Here is a 23,666-nt window from a genome sequence, read left to right on the forward strand (position 1 = left end):
TAGATGATGACATGTTTAAAAAGTGGAAACAGGTATTGTGTGGAGGTTTGCAGTTGCTTTGTAGATAGGCATCAAACATGTTTAGCATAGTGTTTTGGTGTAAACATGTTTTGGATTTCCACACAAAAAATATTTTGAGCCCATCACATGTTTCGTGCCTCCGTATTTCAAGTTATTTTGTTGTCTCCTTGTAGAGGGCCGGACGCAATGCCGATGTATTTATAATTCTGCCTCACTGGTATGCCATGCCGAAGATATTCATTTACGTATATGCTAATCGTACATGTCAAGGTGTGCCAGCAAGTTGTCGATGGTCGTGGATTGAACGATTTCCTCCCACAATAATGCTTGCCGCCGTCGTATAAGTCAAATATTCTTGAGTAGTGCGTAAAACACAAATGAAATAAATAAACAGATATACTGGCACAAGATCAACAAGTAATAGGCCCATTCTTAATATGTTGAGGGCATAACGATGTTAAACTGTTAGGTATGTTTCGATTCGATCTCCGAATGTACCAGTCACGAGGAAAACGGGTGTTCACAAAAGACAAAAAATTGTTGCACAAGAAAGCAAGAAAGTTTTCTTTAATTCTACGAATTGTAAACGTTACCATTCATAGGACTCTCCACTTTTCTTCGTATTGCTGGAATTTCTCATAAATAACATCTTTGTAAAATTCAGGAATACAATTTACCAAAGGGCTTTGATATTCCAATGCGCACCTCTTTGCACGACATGTGATTTCACATATAACTTTAATGGGGAAATTATTAAAGGGCACTGTTTTAAATGTTTCAGTTAGCAGGCGGCATACTAATGATTTATTAGCTATCAACCAGTCCCACATTGCCGAAGTGGTGAAACCAGTTCTCACAAGTTAAGTTTGGCAAGCATTTTTGTTCAGCTAAGGGCAGCCCAAAACCAACGTCAAAGCGAACGCCTTATTGATGTTGTGACGTCTCTTTGATTTATAACGGTGAATGAAAAAACAGTCCTCAGTTTTCACCTTACGTCAAAAACAAAGCAAGACAGATTCTTTCATATATTTTTATTAAACCCAATAAGTCGGCTTAAAATTGCTAAGGAATTTGGTAAATCTGACCAACATTACATTTTACTTTTAGAAGAAGATCAGCTCTAATACATCAGACATGACATTAATATACGTTTGTTAAACACACACGCGCGCGAGCGCACACCCTCACACACGAACTCTTTAATAGCTGGCGTACTTGATAATTTGGCCAAAAACTATTAACAGAGCATGGCACCTATAGCAATTAAAACATTATTGTCACTTATCTTTAGCTATATTTGAAGAAGTGGAAACCAAAAAACAACCAGGAACCGGTGGGTTTGTCAACTTCATCCATAATGAATTTGCACACATTTTGTTCATATCGGGCAATATTGAGAGCAATTGCAGCCAAACAATGAGATTGACGGATATTCATTAATTATGTAAATCTGTACACCAGATTTAACTAGAACTACAGGAATCTTTCCTTGCTGATGGCAGAAGGAAGTGAAGAGTCGAGTAGAAATTGCGTATGCAAACGTCACCCCCACCAATGCAGTTGCTGTGCGTTCAAGTCCAGCTTATGCTGGCCTCCTCTGCGGAAGACATTCTTCACATCTCGAAAAGGGCTTAGTGACAGTTTAAACGGGTAAGCTTTCGATAATACACTTAACAACGCATGCGCCATTCTATACGCTTGTTTGGCGTCTATACCTCCCATCGACATGTTTGCCTTTTGGATTAGCCTTACATAAAACTGATCCCGTTGTAGCCATGCTGTGTACCTTTTGATACGGGGAATGCAAAATACTGAGGCGGTTTCTGTTCTCTCTGGCAACACTTCCTGCTTCATCACAGTAACTCAAGTGACTTTGGTTAAAAACATTTATGTACTTGTTTATTTTTTTGGTTTATTTGTTAGCCAATTTAAGAAAACAACCATGGAGTAGAGCATGCGTTGTAAGAGTATGGTCTTCGACATATTGTGCGGACTTGAACGCAAAGGCGTAACAGTACCCATAAAACATTTTCTGACACAAAACCTACATTTTTCAGATCTTCAAAAGGGTTCAGTAACGGTGAAACATTTTCTGACAAAAAAGCTGGATTCTTCAGGTCTTTAAAAGGGTTTACCAACAATAAAATATTTTCTAACCCACGTACTTTCAACGGGCACTGCATAAATTTTACCCCAAAAATTGAACAATGGAAGAGATATCGTCAAATCGAAACAAATGGTGGCTGCAAAACACAAAGGTGAGGGAGGAAATCGTCCAGTGAATAGGCTTACGATAGCGAATGACGTGACGAGAGCTTTTCGTGTCGTCTAGGCCAATGGCCATGATGTTCTGGGAATTGATATCTCGTTGTGGCGACTTAATGCCTGTAATTTGCGACAAGTGTCAATTTGGTGGGTTTTTATACATTCCATTACGCCATGTTTTACATTAATATACTGGGCGAAAATTCTACACATCGAGTAGCAGTGTTTGTGTCCCATGGTTATACACGTCTACATGCAACATGTGTGACAAAATTTTTTAGTTTCTGTTTTGTTGGAGCAAAACTAAGTAAAACTTTTTTCTATTTAAATAAATTTGAACACTAGTTGAACAGAATACATCGTCTTTTAAATGCCTAAACACATGTAACCAAATACAATTCCCAATATCCTCTTGGACTGCTCAGCGTATGGGCGGAGCTTTGGGCCTTCGGACAAGTTTCCATTGCTGAAGTTCTTCCCCTTGAGAGCACTCTTCCATTGTCAAATCATTTCTAAGACTTAGGCATTTTCCTGAGAGTTCATGCACTAAAGTGTTATTCTGAAAAAAAGTAGACGCAAGTATGTAATCAGCAAACAGAGGTTCTGAAAAAAAAGTCATGACAGTTACGTTTACAAAACCTGTACGTTTGATCCAAACAGATGACAACATTATGATATAAAAGATACCCCACTTTCTCAATCTTCCAAAAAAAAATCCGTATTGTATTAGACTCATTTTATATTGTGTTAAATATACCACAGTCTTCTGTTAAAGAAATACATTCTATCATCGCTCAGACATGAACATTTACCAGGGGCACGACTATTCACATCAGGTAATCCCCTTAATCAAATTTGGTCTTTCCTAGAGACACATGTATTAAACCAGAGTTTTAACTTTACTGTCATTAAATATTACATTTTTCACATATTCCGAAGTATCGTCATTCAAATTTAACGACTGTGTTTAGAAATAAATAACAACTTTAAATACATTAATCAGACATTCACATCACATTTTATTTGAAACATTCTTATGCATAAGCGGTATATACCTAGATGTAATCTCACCATGTTTAAAATCTCACCAAAGACTTTAAACATGGTACTTGTTGCTGCCTTGCTTGGCGCTCAGCACTGCGAGGTTACTGCAAGGAAACAGGGCAGGTTGGCCCAGTGTGAGTTTTTTGTGACTGGGTGGGGTGTCATTTTTTGTTGTCTGCGGCATGATACTTCAGTGGCGGCAGTGTTCTGGCGACATGGGCTCGCCCTGCCACAAGAAGACACAGTATATATACCGACACCAGGCCGTCCAGCCCTGTTTCCTTTTCCTAACCTTTCAGTGCTGAAATCATGATTAAATATGAATTATATGTGTACATGTAGGTATCATTGCCAGTCTATACGAGGGACCACTTGGTAACTATCACATTGTCATCGCTGACCCAGTTTTACTCTCCATGCTGTAGTATTTTGTATTCAATGCTTCGTACACCTTGCATTTCATTATATCGGCCTATTCATGAATCACTGTATAGGTTTATTAATGAATCACAATATGGGCCTATCAATGAATGACTGTATGAGCCTATTCACGAATCACTATATGAGCCTATTTATGAATTATTGTATAGGCTTATTCATTAATCACTATATAGGGCTAATCATGAATCACTATATGGCCCTATTCATGATTCACTATATGGCCTATTCATGAATCATTATATGAGCCTATTCATGAATCATTGTATAGGGTTATTCATTAATCACTGTATAGGGCTAATCATGAATCACTATATGGCCCTATTCATGATTCACTATATGGCCTATTCATGAATCACTATATGAGCCTATCCATGAATCATTGTATAGGGTTATTCATTAATCACTGTATAGGGCTAATCATGATTCACTATATGGGCCTATTCATGAATCACTATATGAGCCTATTCATGAATCATTGTATAGGGTTATTCATTAATCACTGTATAGGGCTAATCATGATACACTATATGGGCCTATTCATGAATCACTATATGGGCCTATTCATTAACCACTGCGTCCTCGAGAGCATCGAAAAAGTGATCCAGATGTGGCCTAATCGGCTACATAAATACAATAACCCTTTGCTATGCAATTCACATTGACTTTCATTTTTATTCATATACATGTTCTTTACCATTGTGAAATTCCATTTCATATGCTGGTTGGTATCGTTGCATTCCACGTGTGTCAACTTTTTGGTAGTCGCGCTGTACAGTACACATCTCGAATCCCGTCTGAGCAATCCCGATTTGGTTATCATCCAGAACTGAGGGAATGAGACAGAAGAGCTATTTACAGTTCATTAAAGAAATAAAGCACTGAGATCTATGTCCACAACCTCAGAACAGCATATCTCTATTTATTACATACCATGTACGTTTCCCTTTCCCTCATTCGATAAAACCACGTAAAGTGGCGCTGAACAATCCATGATGTATCAACAATTGACCCGTCTGCACAACAAATGCAGTGTACCACGCTAAACTGTGACTGATGAGTCCACTTTCACCGAGACCTTCCCCACCCAGTAGAGAGGGCAGTTTTCTTAAAACCGCGATGTTCACGTCCACGGGTGGAGGATACGAGCAAACTTAAATCCACGTCTTCTGTAAACTTCACGCCAGTGAGCATCACTGGGAACCGAGCCCTCCATTCCATTGCAATATGTCTTTCCATGCACTTTCCATGCTAAAAGTCAATTGATCGCATTGGATCTCACGTGGCAGTTTTATTCATTATGATGTGCTTACGCTTAGGACAAACTTTTTCTTAGCCAGGAGGATTATTTCTGAGTTTAGAATCAAACTTGAATGCCACACGCCATGACCTTACATGTCACAAGGTTTTGCAGAGTACATAAGAGTTATAAAGTTAGAACTAAGTGGGAAGTATGCCTCATCCACATGGGATTTCCCTACTCTATACACTACAATCCCTCATCTACATGGGATTTCCATACTCTATACACTAAAATCCCTCATCCACGTGGGATTTCCCTACTCTTTACACTACAATCCCCCATCCACGTGGGATTTCCCTACTCTATACACTACAACCCCTCATCCACGAGGGATTTCCCTACTCTATACACTACAACCCCTCATCCACGTGGGATTTCCCTACTCTATACACTACAATCCCTCATCCACATGGGATTTCCCTACTCTATACACTACAATCCCTCATCCACATGGGATTTCCATACTCTATACACTACAATTCCTTATCCACGTGGGATTTTCCTACTCTATACTCTCCCTACTGTATTGTGTATTGTCACCGACCTTTGGCAAGTCATTGACAAACATTGCCACATCTGACATATGGATATTCACATCATACTGGTGGCAGACAACAGAAGGCAGGTGGCGGAAACTGCCACACGAGCCTCGTCAAGATAAGGTGCGCCGATAATAATATAAAAAGACTTACAGCAAAGTGAGTAGAGACCAGTTAAATTATGCCTCTTGTCAATTTACGTCAGCCAGGGTTCAATTCCCACTGTTCATATGTATCCTTAAAAATCAACAAAGTACACCCCCACCCTCCACCATGACTTAAGCACAATTAGGTAAAAAAAAATGGAGTGATGTTAGTTGCAATATTTTGACGTCACTGATCTAGAATAACTGAAAATTATGTGTTGAGATTACATTTAATTCACAATAACATTGAAACAATGCAGTGACACAAGGTTTACCTCTTCGTATCCCCGCCGTTGACATTGGCGTGTCTTCACCTTCAGGTTTTCTGGATCTGACCAACCACCGACGGCGGCACACAAGCATTGCTCTGGCTTACCCTGGTTATGGATCTGCACGGATGAAATTTGGACGGTTCTCATTTTCATTTCATTTCTTGTATCTACACTACATTTATAAATAACATGTTTTCAACATTATGCTGCTCAGGAATTGCGAGATTTCAAGCAATGCAAGACTTTTTGCCTTAAGATGTCGAAGAAGATGACGCCATCTTGATAAAATCTTGAACACTACTTTCAGTGAACTAACTCGTAAATCCTTGCAGGTAAACTTTGTACCGAGCCAATCCACAAAGAACACCAAATTGCCGGATTCAAAATTGTTCACTCACCATGAAGTTGGGGGAAAATGTAATGCTGCTTCTTTTGAACAAAGCGATCGGGGAGTGGGATCTCCTGCCCAACTTTTTTTTACACGTTTTCAGTAGTGTTTTCTTACCGAGCCAAAATGACGAATCCACACAAGAAAGGCATATTGCTGGTTCCAAAATTGTTTACTTGTTATGAAGTTTGGAAGAAAGGTGATGAACTATTTTTTTAAAGATGGCGAATTTGAACGTCTCCTAAAAATAGCTATACGGAAAATCTTGAAGGTCTCAGAAGAGTGTCTGTTCTGGGCAAAATGCTCTACAGTGATATACATGTAATGCAATACGTGTACTCTCAAATAAGCAAGAACAGAGAAATAAGGGCACAGATTACCTCCCCTTGTGCGATCACGTCTTTAGGTACATCCGCCATGTAGGCTATGTTTTTCATGTACCACTGGAAATTTTTACACTGTAATTTTTCCTTGATCTTCAGTCTGTCTGTAATGTTCCCCACATCTCTGTCGTTCTGGTGACAAATGAAGGATTAACAATTTACTGTTAAAAAATCTCCTCTATGTAGAATTATATACCATCAATAGGTATGGATTAATCATATTTAATTTAATTCGATGATATTTAAGCAGTATTCATTATTATTTAAATAATTATGCAAAATACATACGCATATGTAGATACATCAATACAAAATGTCGGGTTTGACATCTTTTGCAAAAATGGCAATCCTGCTGCATCGTGAGACAAGTCCAAAATGTTAGGCAACTTTTGATGACGCTAATATATCACCCGCCGATGTTATAGTAAATGTAACAGAAATAGCTACTTAATACTGTATTACTGGTAGTAGATATAAATACACATGACATGAAATTGGTAGAAACATTCCAATTATTGTCAGACACTCGCCATTCCCTGTACTGTATTTTATACCTTCCTTTGTTAAAAACCTGCATGGCAGTCATTTAAATGAGGATATATCTTACTAAACATAATAAGATACAATATTCAGTTACGCCCCATGACCAAGACAGACATAGCGCCATCTGGATGTAGTTTAAGGGAAGGTAACTCAGTGATACATCTTTAGCCCGTTACAGTGATTTTGCCCGTTGAATTATACGTCAGTGGTATAATCCAATAGGCAAAATCCCAGGGTAATGGGTTATATCACGGAGTTATCCTTCCTTAGACAAAATCCAGATGGCGCTTTGCCTATCTTGGTCATTGGCCGTAACTGAGTACTGTCTTCCACTGAAGACCTCAAGTCGTGATGAAGTTCACTTACGCATACATCCCCGTAACGTTCGAAAACTTCGTGTTTGTAGTCGTCCATCCAGACGTGCGCTACGCGCAAAATATTCGTCAAGTGGAACGGAAAGGAGCGATGTTTGGCCAATCGGAAAAGATGTGCGACGCTAGAACACGGTATTACCCACATCGAGCCACCACACATCCATGTCTGCCAACGGAAATGTAACAATCATCTCGCTTGGATTTAAAGTGATAGTGAAGGAATAGGGATAAAAAGTAATATAACCAGGATGTACTTTACTAAACTGACGGCCAAAAGAAACTTCATAAAGAGTTCATATCAATTTTTACGCTTGAATTAACAGAGGCATTACCTAAACGTTAAACTCTCCCGGTCAACAAACGCATCACCAGGCAATGGTTAAAGTGAGTCACCTACAATGCCTGTACCGGTTTTCTCCATTACCTGGTGATGCGTTTGTTGATGGGAAGAGCTTAACGTTTGAATTAACAGAGGCATTACTTAAACGTTACACTCTCCCCGTCAACAAACGCATCACCAGGCGATGGTTAAAGTGAGTTAACAGAAGCATAACTTACTTTGAAAGACAATTCCATTTCTTCTCCACCCCAGATCTCCATACCAGGGTCATAACCCCCGAGGTCGAGGAAGAACTGCTTGTCAATAGCAAACTCTGTACCCAACATAGCCGGGAGCTGAAATGCCAGGAAACTCTTATCGTTAAGGGGTCATTTTTATCAAACGTCTTAAAACTTAAGTCAAAAATTCAAACACAGTTATAATTAAAATGATTGCTATAGAAAGTTTGAAACTTATTCAATGGTTCTTTACTGCAGAAAAATGTATCAACCACAGTTTGAAGTCTTTTCTGTTATGAGTTTTGCTTTTTAAGCAATTGTAACTTTTGTATTTAACTACACCTGGTAAATACAAACCCAGGACAAAAGCAGGTTTGAGCCTGCTAAAAAGGAATAAGACGTAATCATAAATGAAGAATGCGATCGTGGAAATGAGTAAAGCGTAACCTCAAATTACGAAAGCTAAGACATACTCACAACACGGGGTCAATTGGACTCTTTCTCTTCTTAACTTCTTTGTCTGGTAATGGGCTGATCTGTTGATTTAACTTGAAATCAAACGTGTGGATATTTGTAGGCACGTTTACATAGATCTTGAACTGGTTTATGTCCATGAAGTTGACATTGCTTTGAGCAATGGCTGTTCTGTTTGCAGCTACCACAGCCAATAGTGGTTCTAACCAGCCTGGAATGAATGAATAAATGAAAGCTTGGGGTTTAACTTAGCACTTAATAAATTTTTCAGTCATATGACGACAAGGAGTCATTACATGTGTGTACATATACTGTGTCTTCTTGTGGCAAGGCAAGTCGATGCCGCCAAAGGACTGCCGCCAATAAAGTACCATGCCCAAGACACCAGACATGACACCCCATCCAGTCACATTATAATGACACCGGGCCAACCAGTCCTATTTCCTTGCCCTAACATCTCAATGCTGAGCGCCAAGCAAGGCAGCAAGAAGTGCCATTCTTGAAGTCTTTAGTACGACCCGACCCAGCTTTGATCCCACATATCTCGACTTCGGGGCGGACGCTCTAAGCATTAGGCCTCCAAAGCGGCCAAACACCCTAGCAAATAATCTATGCACACATATATATCTACATTGTCCCTGCCGCTTTTATTTTATATCCCAAATTTAGGCGACTTTTTTAATAGCAAACGACCAAGAGGTATTTCAAACAAATGTCTATTTGAGAAAACAACTATGTTGCAAATGACTGTCTGATATCACGTGTTGTCTGGCACACACAACAGTCTGGTGTCACACGCAGCATGCAGCCTGTTGTCACACGCAACATGCAGCCTGGGGTCACATGCAACATGCCGTCTCCTGTCACAGGCTACACGCAGTCTGATGTCACACGCAACATGCCGTCTGGTGTCACATGCGACATGCAGCCTGGTGTCACACGCGTGTTTACATGTAAACATGTAACATGCTTACATAGTAAACACTTTTACCAGTTTATCGGCTTGTTGCACATCACAAAGTCATGTTAGTGGATTAAACATGGTGTTTGTAAACATGTCACATCATTACTGTAATAAACACATCTCTAGATTTAATGACTAAACAAAGTCTTTATGATTAAACACCATTATGCATTGATTAAGTGTAACAGAAATGTCCTTAGAATCACTTTTTAGTGCTTATTGTATGCAATGCGAAAGTTTCATGACTAGGATGTTTAACATAATTACGTTATTAAAACTCGAACGCCCTTAGCATAAAATCAGAACATAGCAGCTTTGTACTAAGCACCAAGTTCTTATCGTGCTTAACGCAAATCAAAAGTATATCTTACTCAGGAGTATTTTGGGTAGATTTGCCTATGATTTTATTATTATCACGGAGTGTTACCTGGCAGATATTCCGTGTGAGCATCCTTGATGACGATGACTGGCGCCGTGGCAGCCATCACACCTCTCATACGCGTCCTCATCAACCCTTCCCTCTTCGTGTTTCTTAATACTTGTACCTTGGGTAGGTAGGCAACGAACTCGTCCAGTGGCCCGAGCAGCTCCTCTGAAACAGAAAAGCAAAAGGGATTGTGATACAAGAGTAAGTACCAAAATCTGATTAAAATAAACTAGCATACACGAGATGCTAGTTTAAACTCGACATTTGGGCAGGAAGTTCTATTTATGCATTTATTTATTTGATAGGTTTTTACGCAGTGATAAATGATGTTTCATTTATACGACAGCGGTCAGCATTATGATGGGAGAAAACCGAGTAGAACCCGGGAGAAACTCATGACCATCCGCAGCATCTGTATGCGGGACCACGATGACAGGCCTGTGCGATCAAACACAGGCTTAACCCTTTGCACAGTCTTTAGTGGAAGGCCGCTTGTCTTCCACCAACATAGTGTGCACATTTGTATGTTACAGGTGGGAAAGTTCGTCAGTGACTTGCAGCACGTCAGTGGTTTACGCCGTGTACTCCTGCTTCCCCCACCCGAAGAACTCACCACCATCATGTAACTGAAATTTTCAGCATGACGTTCAGCTAAAATATATTTAAATAGATAAATAAATATAATCATGGAGATTTGTGAAACTGCTCCGGTTTCCTTTTACCACCGTCGTATAAGTGAAAAAAATCAAATAAATAAATGAGTAAATATAATATTAATTTAGTTTCTTTCCGTCATGGGATTCGCCACTTATGAATGTGACTACAAATAACTGTAACTTCATCGAATGTGATGACAATTCAACATTTTAGTCATTCTAGACAAGTCACATCTAATAAATTAATCAACATCATCACTTTTTTTTACCTAATTCTGTATAAGCCGTGGTGCTAGTAATACCAGCATACAACAGAGGCAAAATAGACCCGGCCTTAATCGCTGTACACTTGACCCATTGTCTTGTTCTTGTGTGTTAAATGTGACGACAACACAGCACAGCAGTTTTAGGCGAGTGAGGTCTATTGGATTGCATATAATATATTAGACCTCACTCTATATATAATCTATATATATTGCATTTTTGTTACCTAATTGTGCTTAAACCATGATGCTAAGGGGCGTGTAATTTGCTACTATTTATGCATTTATATGAAAAGTTAAAATAAAACACTAATTGAGGTAAATTGACAAGAGTCCCTATTTCACCGGTTACGTGTGACCATTTGCCAGCTGTCATACTGTCGTAGCTGCTCTGGCTTTACTCTCTATGCTGCACGTCCTAAATTATATTCTATCACACCGTCGTCGCTGGGTTTTTTTTTCTATTGTAGTCTTTTATATTTTACAAGTAAGCTCATTTAACCACACGTGGATCTAGGCGTCATTACAGACATTCGTATACCAGCCGTTAACCAATCTGGGCGTTCCAGTTCAATGATGGCAATGCTAATTCCCAAAACAACGTTCAACATAAACCACCAAGGAAGGGAGAAAGTATATAAGACGTATCCTACAAAGAGGATACTTACCAGACTCTGAGAAATCATCCACCAAAATCACTTCTTTCAACAAATGGGCGGGAGCTCTTTCAATGGTACTGAACACAGTGCGCAAGAGCGTGGAGAGCGCCTCCTTGTGGTAGGGAATGATGACACTGGCCTGCGGCAGGTTCGTGGGGTAGGTGATGTTGTGGCACCTTTGAGGGACAAATTGTTTAATTATGGTTTTAAAGCAATCCACAGTTAACAGGTCATAAAACTAATATAATAATGGTGCATAATTATAAGCCATTTATACGTGAGAAAAATATATACCATATATAAAAAGATTCATGAGCCTCTCGCCAATTCAGTCAGCGTGAGCTCATCTGGATTCCTCTCCGGTTGTATGTGGAAAGGGCTGCCGTCAGCCAGGGGGATGGTCGTATGTTTCCTCCCACCGTGAACATAAATCAAATACATAAATATATATCCACATGCTAAACACAAAACAAAAATGTTTCGTATAAGAAGAGTCGAGTGAGTTTTTAAAACGCTGATGAGGGGTACCAAACGCACATTAAAGAGTAACTGGGGCCTCCGTGGCTCAGTTGGTTAGTGCGCTAGCGCAGCGTAATGACCCAGGAGCCTCTCACCAATACGGTCGCTGTGAGTTCAAGTCCAGCTCATGCTATCTTCCTTTTCAGCCGGACGTGAGAAGGTCATCCAGCTACCTGCGGATGGTCTTGTGTTTCCCCCGGGCTAAGCCCGGTTTCCTGCCACCATGATGCTGGCCGCCGTCGTATAAGTGAAATATTCTTGTGTACGGCGTAAAACACCAATCAAGTAAATAAATAAACAAAAAAATAGTAACCCTCACCAGGCCAGATCTTTATCATCCTCTAAACGGCATATGTATAATGATTTAAATAATCCATACACAGCAAAGGCTTGAACGATGTATGTCCTCATGCGCTGCATTTAAAGAAAACCACAAGGACTTTCCAGAAGGCACATCTAATCTGGGCCCGCTGGCACGAAAGGATTTTACAATCGATTGTAAAACGTACAGCTAACTTTATAATCGATTGTAAAAGATAAGCTGCGCCGCTCGCACAAAGGAAGTGTAAGGCGATTGTAAGACAGATTTGATTGGACTCCCATATACAGAAAGGCGGCCTGTATAAATGGACAAAGTGCCAATCAAAATCAATTCCTGCTTTTATTTTGATGAGAGCTCTGTATCACAATGATTCAACAGCTAACAACAACATGTTAAAAAGTTCTCGTGGCATCTTTCTGAAACATTTAAAGGTAACATTTTTGGAAGTTGACAATTACTTCCAGTTTATCTAAGGCAAGTATTGGTACATAACGTTGAGTTTTGGATGACTGTAATATTTCCAACAGAGGGTGTCGATTGCAAGTTAAGACTATTATTGTGATGTTTAGAGTCAACTTAGGCGTATGATCTCTTTGTAGGAGAGGCCAAATTTCAATTTTGACGTTGTAAATTATCCCTACTGGGATAGCAATATACCCAAAGGCCCTGCATAAGGCGTGTACATATCGCACCTTGTAGCATTTGTTACATCCTGCGTGTTGTGTGAAGATTTCAATCAATGTCATGTTATTACTGCAAAAACTAGAGTGTCAAGGTAATTCCATCAAACGCCTTCACTCTAAGTTTCTTAAGTTTTGCAATGAGTGTAATTTTCGTGTAAATAAATATAGGCAGAGCGTCCAGAATCTCTGGCGCTGCTTCATTCCTGTGTTTAATTCCGCAAAACGCGCAGCTACTGGGGGATGTATATTCATCGTGTTGAATTAGATCGCCAGGTAACCGAAACGCAACTGAGATACATATTTTATTACCGACAACTCATATACTAGCAAGGTGGACGATTTGAAAAATGGCTTCACTGTTTCCCTTTGAATTTTCATGGTGGCTTTCCAACATCACTGAAAACTGTCGACTGCTTCTCTTTGATTGATTCCATAATGACTTTGTACTTTATTTACTTTATTAGTTCTTTGGCATTTTGTATTAGATGTTGTTTTTGGTGATTGGCCTTCCGATTGGAACGTCCATTATGGTTGACAGCTGGTATGCGAATGTCAAGTCTAATATTCGCAGACCATGAAGAGTCGAAAGTCGCAAGACCAATGTTCAAAACAACTTTAAACTTCTATTCCCCCAACATACGTTAGAAATAATATGTAAATAGGAAATACTTGCCAATACTTTTTGTACTTATTCTACCTAAACGATGGTGCTCGGTAGCGTTTAAGTTGCAATTTTCTAAGCATATATATGTATGTATATATGTATGTAAGCTTGGTGTTTAACGGCATACGTAACAAATTTTCGGTCACGTCGCGACGAGGTTTAAGCATATGCCTGAACAGTTAGAATGAAACTCAAACTGAGGTTAATGAGACTAGATGCCGAATTTCGTCGGTTTACTATCAAGTATCACACTGTCGTCGCTGCTCTGGTTGTACTCTCTTTGCTATAATTCTTTCAGGGGGTCTCCCTGGCTCAATTGGTTAGCGCTCTAGCACAGCGTAATGAACCAGGAGCCTCTCATCAATGCGGTCGCTGTGAGCTCAAGTCCAGCTCGTGCTGACTTTCTCTCCGGCTGTAAGTGGGAAGGTCTGACAGCAACCTGCTCAGTCTTTTTGCTAAACAGGTTTTGGTGTACAGGTTCAAACTTGTTTTTAAAATACCGGAAATTGTCTAAACTTTGAGGAGGTATGACATTTATTGATGAAAGTTTGACATTGTTGGCGAGAGGGCACAAGGTGTCAGGCTGTAAGTGGCATCCCCTTCACGTTGCTTGCCACCCCTCCCAGCTGAAAGCACACGAAGGTCTAGATTTTGACAGTCAAGCTAGGTCAAGATTTTTATGGCGGCATTCTCACAGGCTTGGCAGGGTAGGCACCAAAACTTATTGGCCGTGGAATGTTTGGGACTCAGATATAGCGCTAAACGTTAACATTGTCGCTTATGGAAAAGTAATAGGGGCCTGGGGCTTGATTGTACTTACATCTGTTCCCTGGTGTCCTCCACTCTCCGTCGCAGGGCTATTCTGTTGCTGACATACACGTTATAACCAGACGTCTCATAGCCACTGTCCCACTCCTTTTTCTCGGAGGCAGTCAGATTGTCTCGGTTTAAACCCGCTGGTCTGCTGAATTCACCTGGGGACAATGTCAGGCACTTGATAGAAGTATAGTTATATCACAAGAGGTAACTATCTATTTGACACTTGTTTAACGCCATACTCAAGAAAGCTTTGTTTGTGTATACGATAATAATTTGCCGAGGTTTGTTGTGCTAATTTTCGCAATTTCATTCTGGAGGGTTGCAGTGAAGCATCGGTACACAAGGAATTAGTGTGCCGAAGAATGAGGCCTAGACCAAACATTTACATCAGCGTTCCATTTTCTATCAAAAGCATAAGAATTTGATTGTTTTTGTTCTGATTCCTATTATGTAATTTGAAATCACTTTAGAAAACACTCAATGTTGGAAGCTATTTGGGAATCTGAATCGTGAAGTTAAACGTGAATCTAATCCGCTGACTGACGGGTTGGGGGGGGGGGGGGGTCAATCCCAATCTGGGGAATGGGACTTATAGTTTCCTGTGGCAATTCTTGTGTTCCAAGTTTATATTCGCACTTAAAAAAAGAACAACTTAAAACAGCAGGTTCCAAATGAGTAAGTAATACATACTGGAAACTTATAATATATGGGTCGTAAGAAAGAAGCAGTCATCGGCTGATGCAGGAAGACTGTCGAAATTCTAAGCATTATATCCAATTCAAAAGTTAAACTAGTAATCCATGCGTAATTTCTGTTTTCACATAGATATTATTCACTAGAAATTTAAGCGACTGAATCTATGCGTCGAAACAAATATTCGTGTACCAGCTGTCAACCAAGATGGACGTTGCAGGTCAATAATCAGTAGATCATCTTAAACAAAGAAAATAAATCTACAAATGAACGATTATGGTCAGCTGTGTCTGTATGCAAAATAGAGCGTTAGTCGAAGTTGACCTGCAGTTAACATCACAGCATATTTTTATCTACATGCAATTCTGTTGCAGCAATGGTGTTATGTTGATCAGTTGCTGTATACATGAACAATTACAATAAAACTTTAACTGCGGTAGATTGACGAGAGGTCGAATTTCACCCATTACATTTGATACTGCTCCTGTGTTACTCGCTGTGATGTTGTTGATTAGGGAAAGATGTCACATAGATGAAGCTATCTTTCTTCTCCAGGACATGCATAAATGACACGTTTTATTCATATAACCTGTATTACTCGCCACTGTTATTGCTCCCCAATGTCAACATGCTCTTTTTTGTTCTTCAGGACATGCGCATGGTGTATAGCCTTCCCCCTTATTATACTCAGGGTTCCGCTTTGTCCTTTAGGACACATGGAACATGTAACATCTCCTAGTATATTACATTATTACATACACGGTTCTTTTTTGTCCTTTAGGAAAAAAATGTTAGAATGCAGGTATGTTAGAATAAATAAATGCAATATATGTAACTCACCGATGCCGTTTTCGGGGTTATCTAATGTCAGGTTCATCTTCCTGCAAATCTCCGCCAGGGCTTTGTCGGCCTCCGCCTTAGGTAAATCCATAGAAGCGACTTCCTGGCTTTGACTGTTCAAGTTTGGCGCCTGGAATAGCGGATAATTCAGGGATGAGGGTCAGTACTACTCCCATCACAGCATATAGGTTACACATTCGCAATAGAAGCAATTGGGCCCAAGATTTATCCCCGAACTGAAGTGTGAAGGAGCACTGATTGGGTAATACTGCCACGCAGACAATTTAGATTGTTGATACACTATAAATATCGGCACTTCTGTTTTGCACCTAGTTAAATATATATCAAAAGTTTGTCCGTTATGGATAGAACTAAAAAGTTTTGTTGCAATGTTACTACCCACGACCCTGAAGGTCACCAAGGTAACAAAATGCTATGATGTCGCCTCCAGCAGGCACAGCTCAAATGTGATGGTCATACTAGGTTGACTTTCCTATATGTTCCAGAAAAAGCGCCAGCTGCATGTGATGGTATGGCATATATTTCCTAATTTGAAAATTAGGGAATATATGTTTTGAGGATGAAGGTGACAAGTTTACTCCATGAATTTAGCAATATATCTCAGTCAGGGCTTTTGTTCCACTGAGTCACGTACATGCTTAAAAAGTAGCAATGTGCACGCCCCAGCACCATAACATCAAATGTGCACGCCCCAGCACCATAGCATCAGATGTGCAGCCCCCTCCCCCCCCCCCCACCTCTCGCCACAGCCTGAGATATGTCTAACCAAGCAGAGGACGAGGTGTTAATAGAGAAAAGTAGCCATGTGCCCGCCCCAGCACCATAGCCTCAGATACGTCTAACCAAGCGGAGGACGTGCTATAAATAGAGAAAAGTAGCAATGTGCTCGCCCCCGCACCATAGCCTCAGATATGTCTAACCAAGTGGAGGACGAGCTGTTAAGAGAGAAAAGTAGCAATGTGCTCGCCCCAGCAACACAGCCTGAGATATATCTAATCAAGCGGAGGGCGAGCTGTTAATAGAGAAAAGGAAACAACCAGACATCAGCGCCTCGCTCACTCATCAAAGAAAAATGGTTTCATGCATGTACTTGTTTGTATTGGAGAACAACGAGATACTGTTGGTTCTTGAGAAAAAATGCAATCAGAGAGTGACTGATTGGTAAGTATGTGTGTATATTTAGAGTTTTTTGCCTAACAATCTGACGATGAGGAATGTTTCGTTGTGTGACCATATAATGTGTCTATATGTGGCAAGGTGAGTCTATGCCACCAAAGTGCTGCCGTCGCCGAAATATATGACGAAGGCACCTGACATGACTCCCCCACCCAGTCACTTTATTCTGACACCGGGCCAACCAGTCCTGTTTCCTTACTCTAACCTTTCAGTGCGGAGCGCCAAGAGAGGCAGCAACAAGTACCTAGTTTAAAGCCTTTGGTATGATCGGATCCAGGTTTTCCCCAGGTCTCCCCACATTGAGGCGGACGCTCTAACCCTTGTGTCACCAAAACGATCTGGGACTGATGGGATGGAAATAAATGAATGAATAATTGCGGCTTAATTACCCTTACTTCCGAAATATAGCAGTCATATCTAGGTATTAGCCTGCCAGTCTATCGCGTGATAGGTACATTGCCAGTTGCCACAAATTAATAAGCTAAGTATTAAACCGATCAGTTTTTATTTAAATACTTGATTGGTGTTTTAAGCCATACTCTTTGAAAAAAAGTTAACAATAGCGGGGACAATAGCGTTTTGTACTGCGGATGATTGTGGGTTTCCCCCAGACTCTGACGACCCCCCCCCCCTCCTCCGCGCCCACACCATAATACTGACCGCCGTCGTATAAGTGAAATATTCCTTAGTGCGGCGTAAAACAACAACCAAATACACAAATAAATAAATAAATAAATAAATACATAAATAAATAATAAAAGGGAAGACAACAGAGAAAACGTTTATTCATACAAAACTGTCTGGAAGCTTTGGAACAGCGTCCCAATGTGTGTTACTGACAAAAGCAAATGGGGACAGTATAGTATAAATATCCCAGTGCTGTTTACCGTTTTCTTCCAACGTGACTTTACGATATTCTTTGTTAACGGTGTTTTCCCATTTGTTAAGAAAATTGAAATATGTTTCATTATTTATACTAAGTTTATAAGCTGTATCTGTGTTTCAAACATATTCATAGCGGGCCTCCGTGGCTCACTTGGTTAGCGCGCTAGCGCAGAGTAATGACCCAGGAGGAACCTCTCACCAATGGGGTCGCTGTGAGTTCAAGCCAGCTCAGACGTAAGTGGAAAGGTCTGTCGTCAACCTGTGGATGGGTGTTGGTTTCCCCCAGGCTATGCCCGGTTTCCTCCCATCACAATGCTGGCCGCCGTCGTATAAGTGAAATATTGTTGAGTACTGTGTAAAGCACTAATGAAATAAATAAATTAATTAGCCCATATTCATATTCAGACCTGAATCATCATTTCGCTTGTTACTTTGCCGATTTTGGACTCTAGTTTTCATCAGACATAATGTTGGAGTGCATGCCACTGCACCATTTGGAATGTTGCCCTTGAGCGCGCTTGTTATACATTTCTATCAGGAGACTGTCTGGAACTGAAATCTAGTGCGCATGTGCGTGTATCAAGAGCGTAAGATCCGAAGCATATATAAATTGACGTAAGAAATAAGTTCTAGAGAGTGAAATGGAATGAAGGCAAGTTGAAAGAGATAACTACTTCTGGAGCCTTCGGCGGAATTTTTAATTCTGGAATGCTTTTATTCAGAACTGTCAACATAACCATTTGATAATTTACAACACCGCTGTGGAATAAATGTCATAAACCATGAAATAACAGTTGCGACAATGAGGCAGAATAGAAATCAGATCAAAACAGTTTTAATGGGATTCGATATCATTTTGGGTGCACTCAGGAAAATGAAGTGTTTTCCTCCGAGACAGACTATTATATTAAGCCATATGTCTTCAGGCCACATCCTGGGGAATCAACTACCGAATTTTTCATCGAACTGGATCAATTTTTTTATTATGTTTATGTTCATCCTCCTTGAACCTTAAACCGGCAATTGCATCATGGTTGCGCTGTTTCTCCTTTGCACACAGGAATGTAGCACATATTCATACCTATGCAGCGAAGGAGCGAAGCTTAGCCGTACAATAACTCTAGGATTTCATTGGACAACTACAAGCGCCACCCCTGTGCTTAGAATCAGGAAATTTTGCTGAGAATCGTTTTACCATTTTCCTGTCGAGACAATTACAAGGCCTCCAAAGAAAAGATATTACAACATGACATAATGAAACGAGCGGTGACAAATGCGCGCGAAAAGTGATGACTCTTATGCTCTGACGTCATTGTGTATGTATGCGTGGGTTTTCACTAAGTAAGTAACAATTTTTCAGTTATATGACGACAAGGAGCCATTATGTGTGTACATACACTGTGTCTATTTATGGCAGGGCGAGTCCATGCCGCCAAAAGGCTGCCGTCACTGAAAAATCATACCGTGAACCCGGTACATGACACTCTACCCAGTCACATATTATACTGACATCGGGACAACCAGTCCTGTTTCCTTGCTCTAATCCCTCAGGGTCGAGTGCCAAGCGTGGCAGTAACATGTAACACTATTACAGTCTTTGTTATGACCACACCGGGTGTTCTGATGTGCTTGATAACTTTATAAGTCAATTTTCAATCTGGAAATCTTACGACGCCACGGAATATGCCGCCTTAGAGAAAAAGGAAACACTATATTGCTTTATTAATATTCTAAACATATGCCTAAAAGGTGTAACGTCAACGGAAATTGGTGCATTCTCGGGTTAAAGAAATAACTCGCCCCTGATTGGTTGAAACACCACATCGTGGTGTTTTAGATTTTCGCAATGTACGCGAGTTTGATTACTTTAAAAGGCGGTTATCTCAGTTATGCCTCGGTTGGTCAGTGCGCAAGCGTGGCGTGATGACCCAGGAGTCTCTCACTAATGCGGTCGCTGTGAGTTCAAGTCCATGCTGGCTTCTTTCCGGCCGTATGTGGGACGGTCTTTCAGCAGCCCATGGATGGTCGTGGGTTTCCCCAGGGCTCTGCCCCATTTTCCTGCCATCCTAATGCTGGCCGCCGTCGTGTAAGTGAAATATTCTTGAGTACGGCGTAAAACACCAATCAAATAAATGAATAAATCTCTTCACAAAACTAATTAGGTAAGCTCTTATGTGTGATACATGGTCCATGACTGTGTATATTTGGTACAGTGTTCTCTTTTCTTTTAACAGAGGAATTCTTGAAAATGGTTTAAATAAAGACGAAATATGGAATCATTTATCGCCTTGCGTCATTTTTTGGAGTTGCCACAGTACACTATTTCTGTGAAAATTATCTGTGAAAATATAATTATATGCGGAGAAGGAGGTAGAGTATAGGCTCATTACGGTACCATACGCGTGCAAGATATCAATAAGTAAAATAAAACCTACCTTTTGTTCTCTGATTTCAGCTTCTTGCTCTCTGTTCATGCTTTCCCTAAATCCTTCGTTGCCTTCTTCGATTTGTTCTCCGTGTTCTTTAACTAGCCTTTTGTCTTCTGTAACCTGCTTCAAGTCATCGTTCATATTGTTCACATCTGATTCTGCTGGACGCCATTCGTCAACGGCAGGAGGGGCAGCGGGCTGCGCCTTGAGAAGTGGCTGACCTACTTTTGGCTGCGTGGTATGGTCTTGCTGTCTTACATGAACAGCTGGTGTGCTGTCCATGTGATAAAATAGTCCACAGGTGACATAGCCGAGAGCAGTAAGCAGAAGTGCTCGTGCTAGCCATTTCGCCACAAACATTGGTCGATAAGCCATCGCGCTTACGTGATGCCAAAACGGCCCTTTCGATCTGTTATCAGCCTAATTTCCTTTAGATTGACATCAAGCCACCCAGTGTAAATCTGAAACAAATATTTATTTGATTGGTGTTTTATATTTCAATCTGCGACGGTGATCGGCACTGTACATATATAATGGCAGGAAACCGGGATAAACCCGGGGGAAACCATCTGCAGGTCGCAAATTTGAAAGAGAACGACTAAATTGGCGATTAGGGTTTAGCGCCATGTTCGAAGTATTTCTCTCACATCGTGGCAAGTATATGTTAGAATTAGGAAACAGTTGTCTTCCGACAAGAGAATGATAACATCAACAAAATGAATAAATAAGGGAACAGCACAGAGAAAACGACCAGTCTCACTGGTGGTGCAAGGAGACAAAACTGGCTGGAGGCTTCCGAACAGCGGCCCAGTGTATGTTATTTCCAAAAACAAATGGGGACAGTTATAAATATTCCAGTGCTGTTTACCCTATTCTTCCAACGTGACTTTCTTTTCTGGCGTTGTTTTCCAGTTGGTTAAGAGAATTGATATTATGTTTCATTCTCTGGGGACAGGAAACAGATGCTTTTGAAATCAAGTAAACTAAACAAAAATAAGCTATATTGGAAAACACATTCTATCTCTTGTATGTTATTGTCTTTTAACCAGTCGCCTATATTCAGCTTTTTAAAATACTCGCTGCCAAAATAGGCCTGTTCTGAATTATCTCCCTTGTTAAAAGCTATCGACTATGACGTCATGTAATACGTTTTTGAGGCGTGAAACTACGAGAAGTGGGACTTTGCCTATTAAAGCATGGAGTATGTAGGCTAGGTTGCGACAGTGACAAACATTGTCTAAGTCGATCATTTTCAGCTCATGTAGAATATATATCTGACAGAGTTCTCTGAGCTCATTGCCTCGACTGACGTCATAATTTTTCAAAAGGAAGTTGCATGCTGACCAAGGACGTGGAGGGTAATTTGTTTTACAATGGCTGCACCAACAAGCGGTGTGAGTGAACTCCACACAGTAATACACCCTACACCAATGTCTCCGTGAACAGATTACATTATTTTATAACAGAATTTCCTAACATCTAACTCTAAATCATACTGCTGTGAGATCATTTAAAACCTGAGATAAAATAAAAGTTATTTGTTAAGGTTATATTAAACCAAAACATAAAAACAGTGCAAAGGTACCAGGTATTTGGGATGCTTAGTTCTCCAGCAGAATCCTGACTGATGTAGGAATACAAAGAGAAAAACCACAGCAAACTATGCAAGAGGAATGCTGCCACTCTCGATTTGTTGACATCAGCGCGAGATTAACCATAAAGTCCCACAAGTTGGCTAATTTCGCGTTCTCGATTTCTCTACGCGGCCGTCTGGTTCTCAAACATGAGGTCGACGACACGAGTCGAGATATTAACAAATACAGCGCGATTTTTTTTTTACCAAAAAAATCTTGTCTTTCCGTTAATTTCGACCAGCCGGTGTTAAAAGACGCAGCTTCAGTATGCAAGTGGTCACATTCGTCTTCCATCAGAGACAAATCATTGTAGGAAAATAATTTATAGCCAAGAGATAACGTTTGACTGCAGAACTGGTTCACCTTACGTGTTATTCGATTATCCAAAAATATGTTGATAGCACCGCCATACCCCATATCCTCGTAGCATTCGTCGATAAATTGATTAGCTGTCAGCATGTATCCTATATTCCCATGATGACATATTCTGAATATTTATATGGATGACAGTTTACCATAACGACCACACAGGGAGTGGGGACGTGGCTACCCGGTAAGACATCCTACTCAACTTCTACCACAATCCTCTATCGTCAGACCATAAATCTGACCGACATGGAAAAGGAAACATTAAAAATGATGCCAAAATCAAATGAAAGAGCGTGAAAACTTTTTTGAAGATATGGTCTTTAATATTGTCTTTTTCGATTTTTTCTTTCAGGGGAAAAGGTATTTAAAATATTTTTGTATGGTGGGTATTTGGGACCACCTCTTGGTATATATCGTCTTTGCGTAATAATGTTCTAAACAAGGATGTGATACAAGTCTAATAAATTTATTTCAGTGTACATTTGTTGTTTAAATCCAAACACATGAACTTAATCTGAATTATGATCATATTTATGAATATATCAAAAACATAAATATGATCAAGTTTGAACACCTTTGTTAGCTGAAAAGACCAAATTCTAGTGCATATACGTTTATTATACATGTGTTACTTCCTCTTTTAAAACATTATTGCGCAAAGAACAAATATACCAAGATTGTTCTATTAATTCAACATAAAGATTCTATAATACTAACAGGACATTATGTTGAATACGACGGCATCACTCAACAACTTTCTGTTAAAATTAACACATTCATTTTTTGAGTGTATAAAAGAAAACAGGTACCAGTTCAGGTTAAACTTCGGGATTGACCATCTTAACGTATGAATAATTACTGTGCACATTGCCCGTTATACCCTACCAGACTGCAG

The 23,666-nt window shown here is 40.1% G+C and overlaps 2 protein-coding genes across 2 annotated transcripts; both read right to left on the reverse strand.

Moving 5' to 3' along the window:
• Positions 1 to 1,037: 1,037 nt before the first annotated feature.
• Positions 1,038 to 8,383, reverse strand: LOC135479537 (putative polypeptide N-acetylgalactosaminyltransferase 9). The gene is made up of 6 exons (XM_064759414.1): positions 8,275 to 8,383; positions 7,709 to 7,882; positions 6,797 to 6,931; positions 6,032 to 6,145; positions 4,466 to 4,597; positions 1,038 to 2,845 (listed from the first exon to the last, which is right to left on the reverse strand). The coding sequence occupies exons 1-6, from the start codon at positions 8,380 to 8,382 to the stop codon at positions 2,708 to 2,710; spliced, it is 801 nt and encodes a 266-aa protein (XP_064615484.1). The 5' UTR covers position 8,383; the 3' UTR covers positions 1,038 to 2,707.
• Positions 8,384 to 8,747: 364 nt separating this feature from the next.
• LOC135479321 (polypeptide N-acetylgalactosaminyltransferase 5-like) lies at positions 8,748 to 22,629 on the reverse strand. Its single transcript, XM_064759143.1, has 7 exons — positions 22,609 to 22,629; positions 20,775 to 21,229; positions 16,258 to 16,387; positions 14,726 to 14,879; positions 11,727 to 11,893; positions 10,140 to 10,304; positions 8,748 to 8,959 (listed from the first exon to the last, which is right to left on the reverse strand). Exons 2-7 carry the CDS (start codon positions 21,141 to 21,143, stop codon positions 8,748 to 8,750), a joined length of 1,197 nt encoding a protein of 398 aa, XP_064615213.1. The 5' UTR covers positions 21,144 to 21,229; positions 22,609 to 22,629.
• Positions 22,630 to 23,666: the final 1,037 nt, after the last annotated feature.

Source organism: Liolophura sinensis, chromosome 12 (genome assembly GCF_032854445.1).
Source record: "Liolophura sinensis isolate JHLJ2023 chromosome 12, CUHK_Ljap_v2, whole genome shotgun sequence".
NCBI classification, from domain to species: domain Eukaryota; kingdom Metazoa; phylum Mollusca; class Polyplacophora; order Chitonida; family Chitonidae; genus Liolophura; species Liolophura sinensis.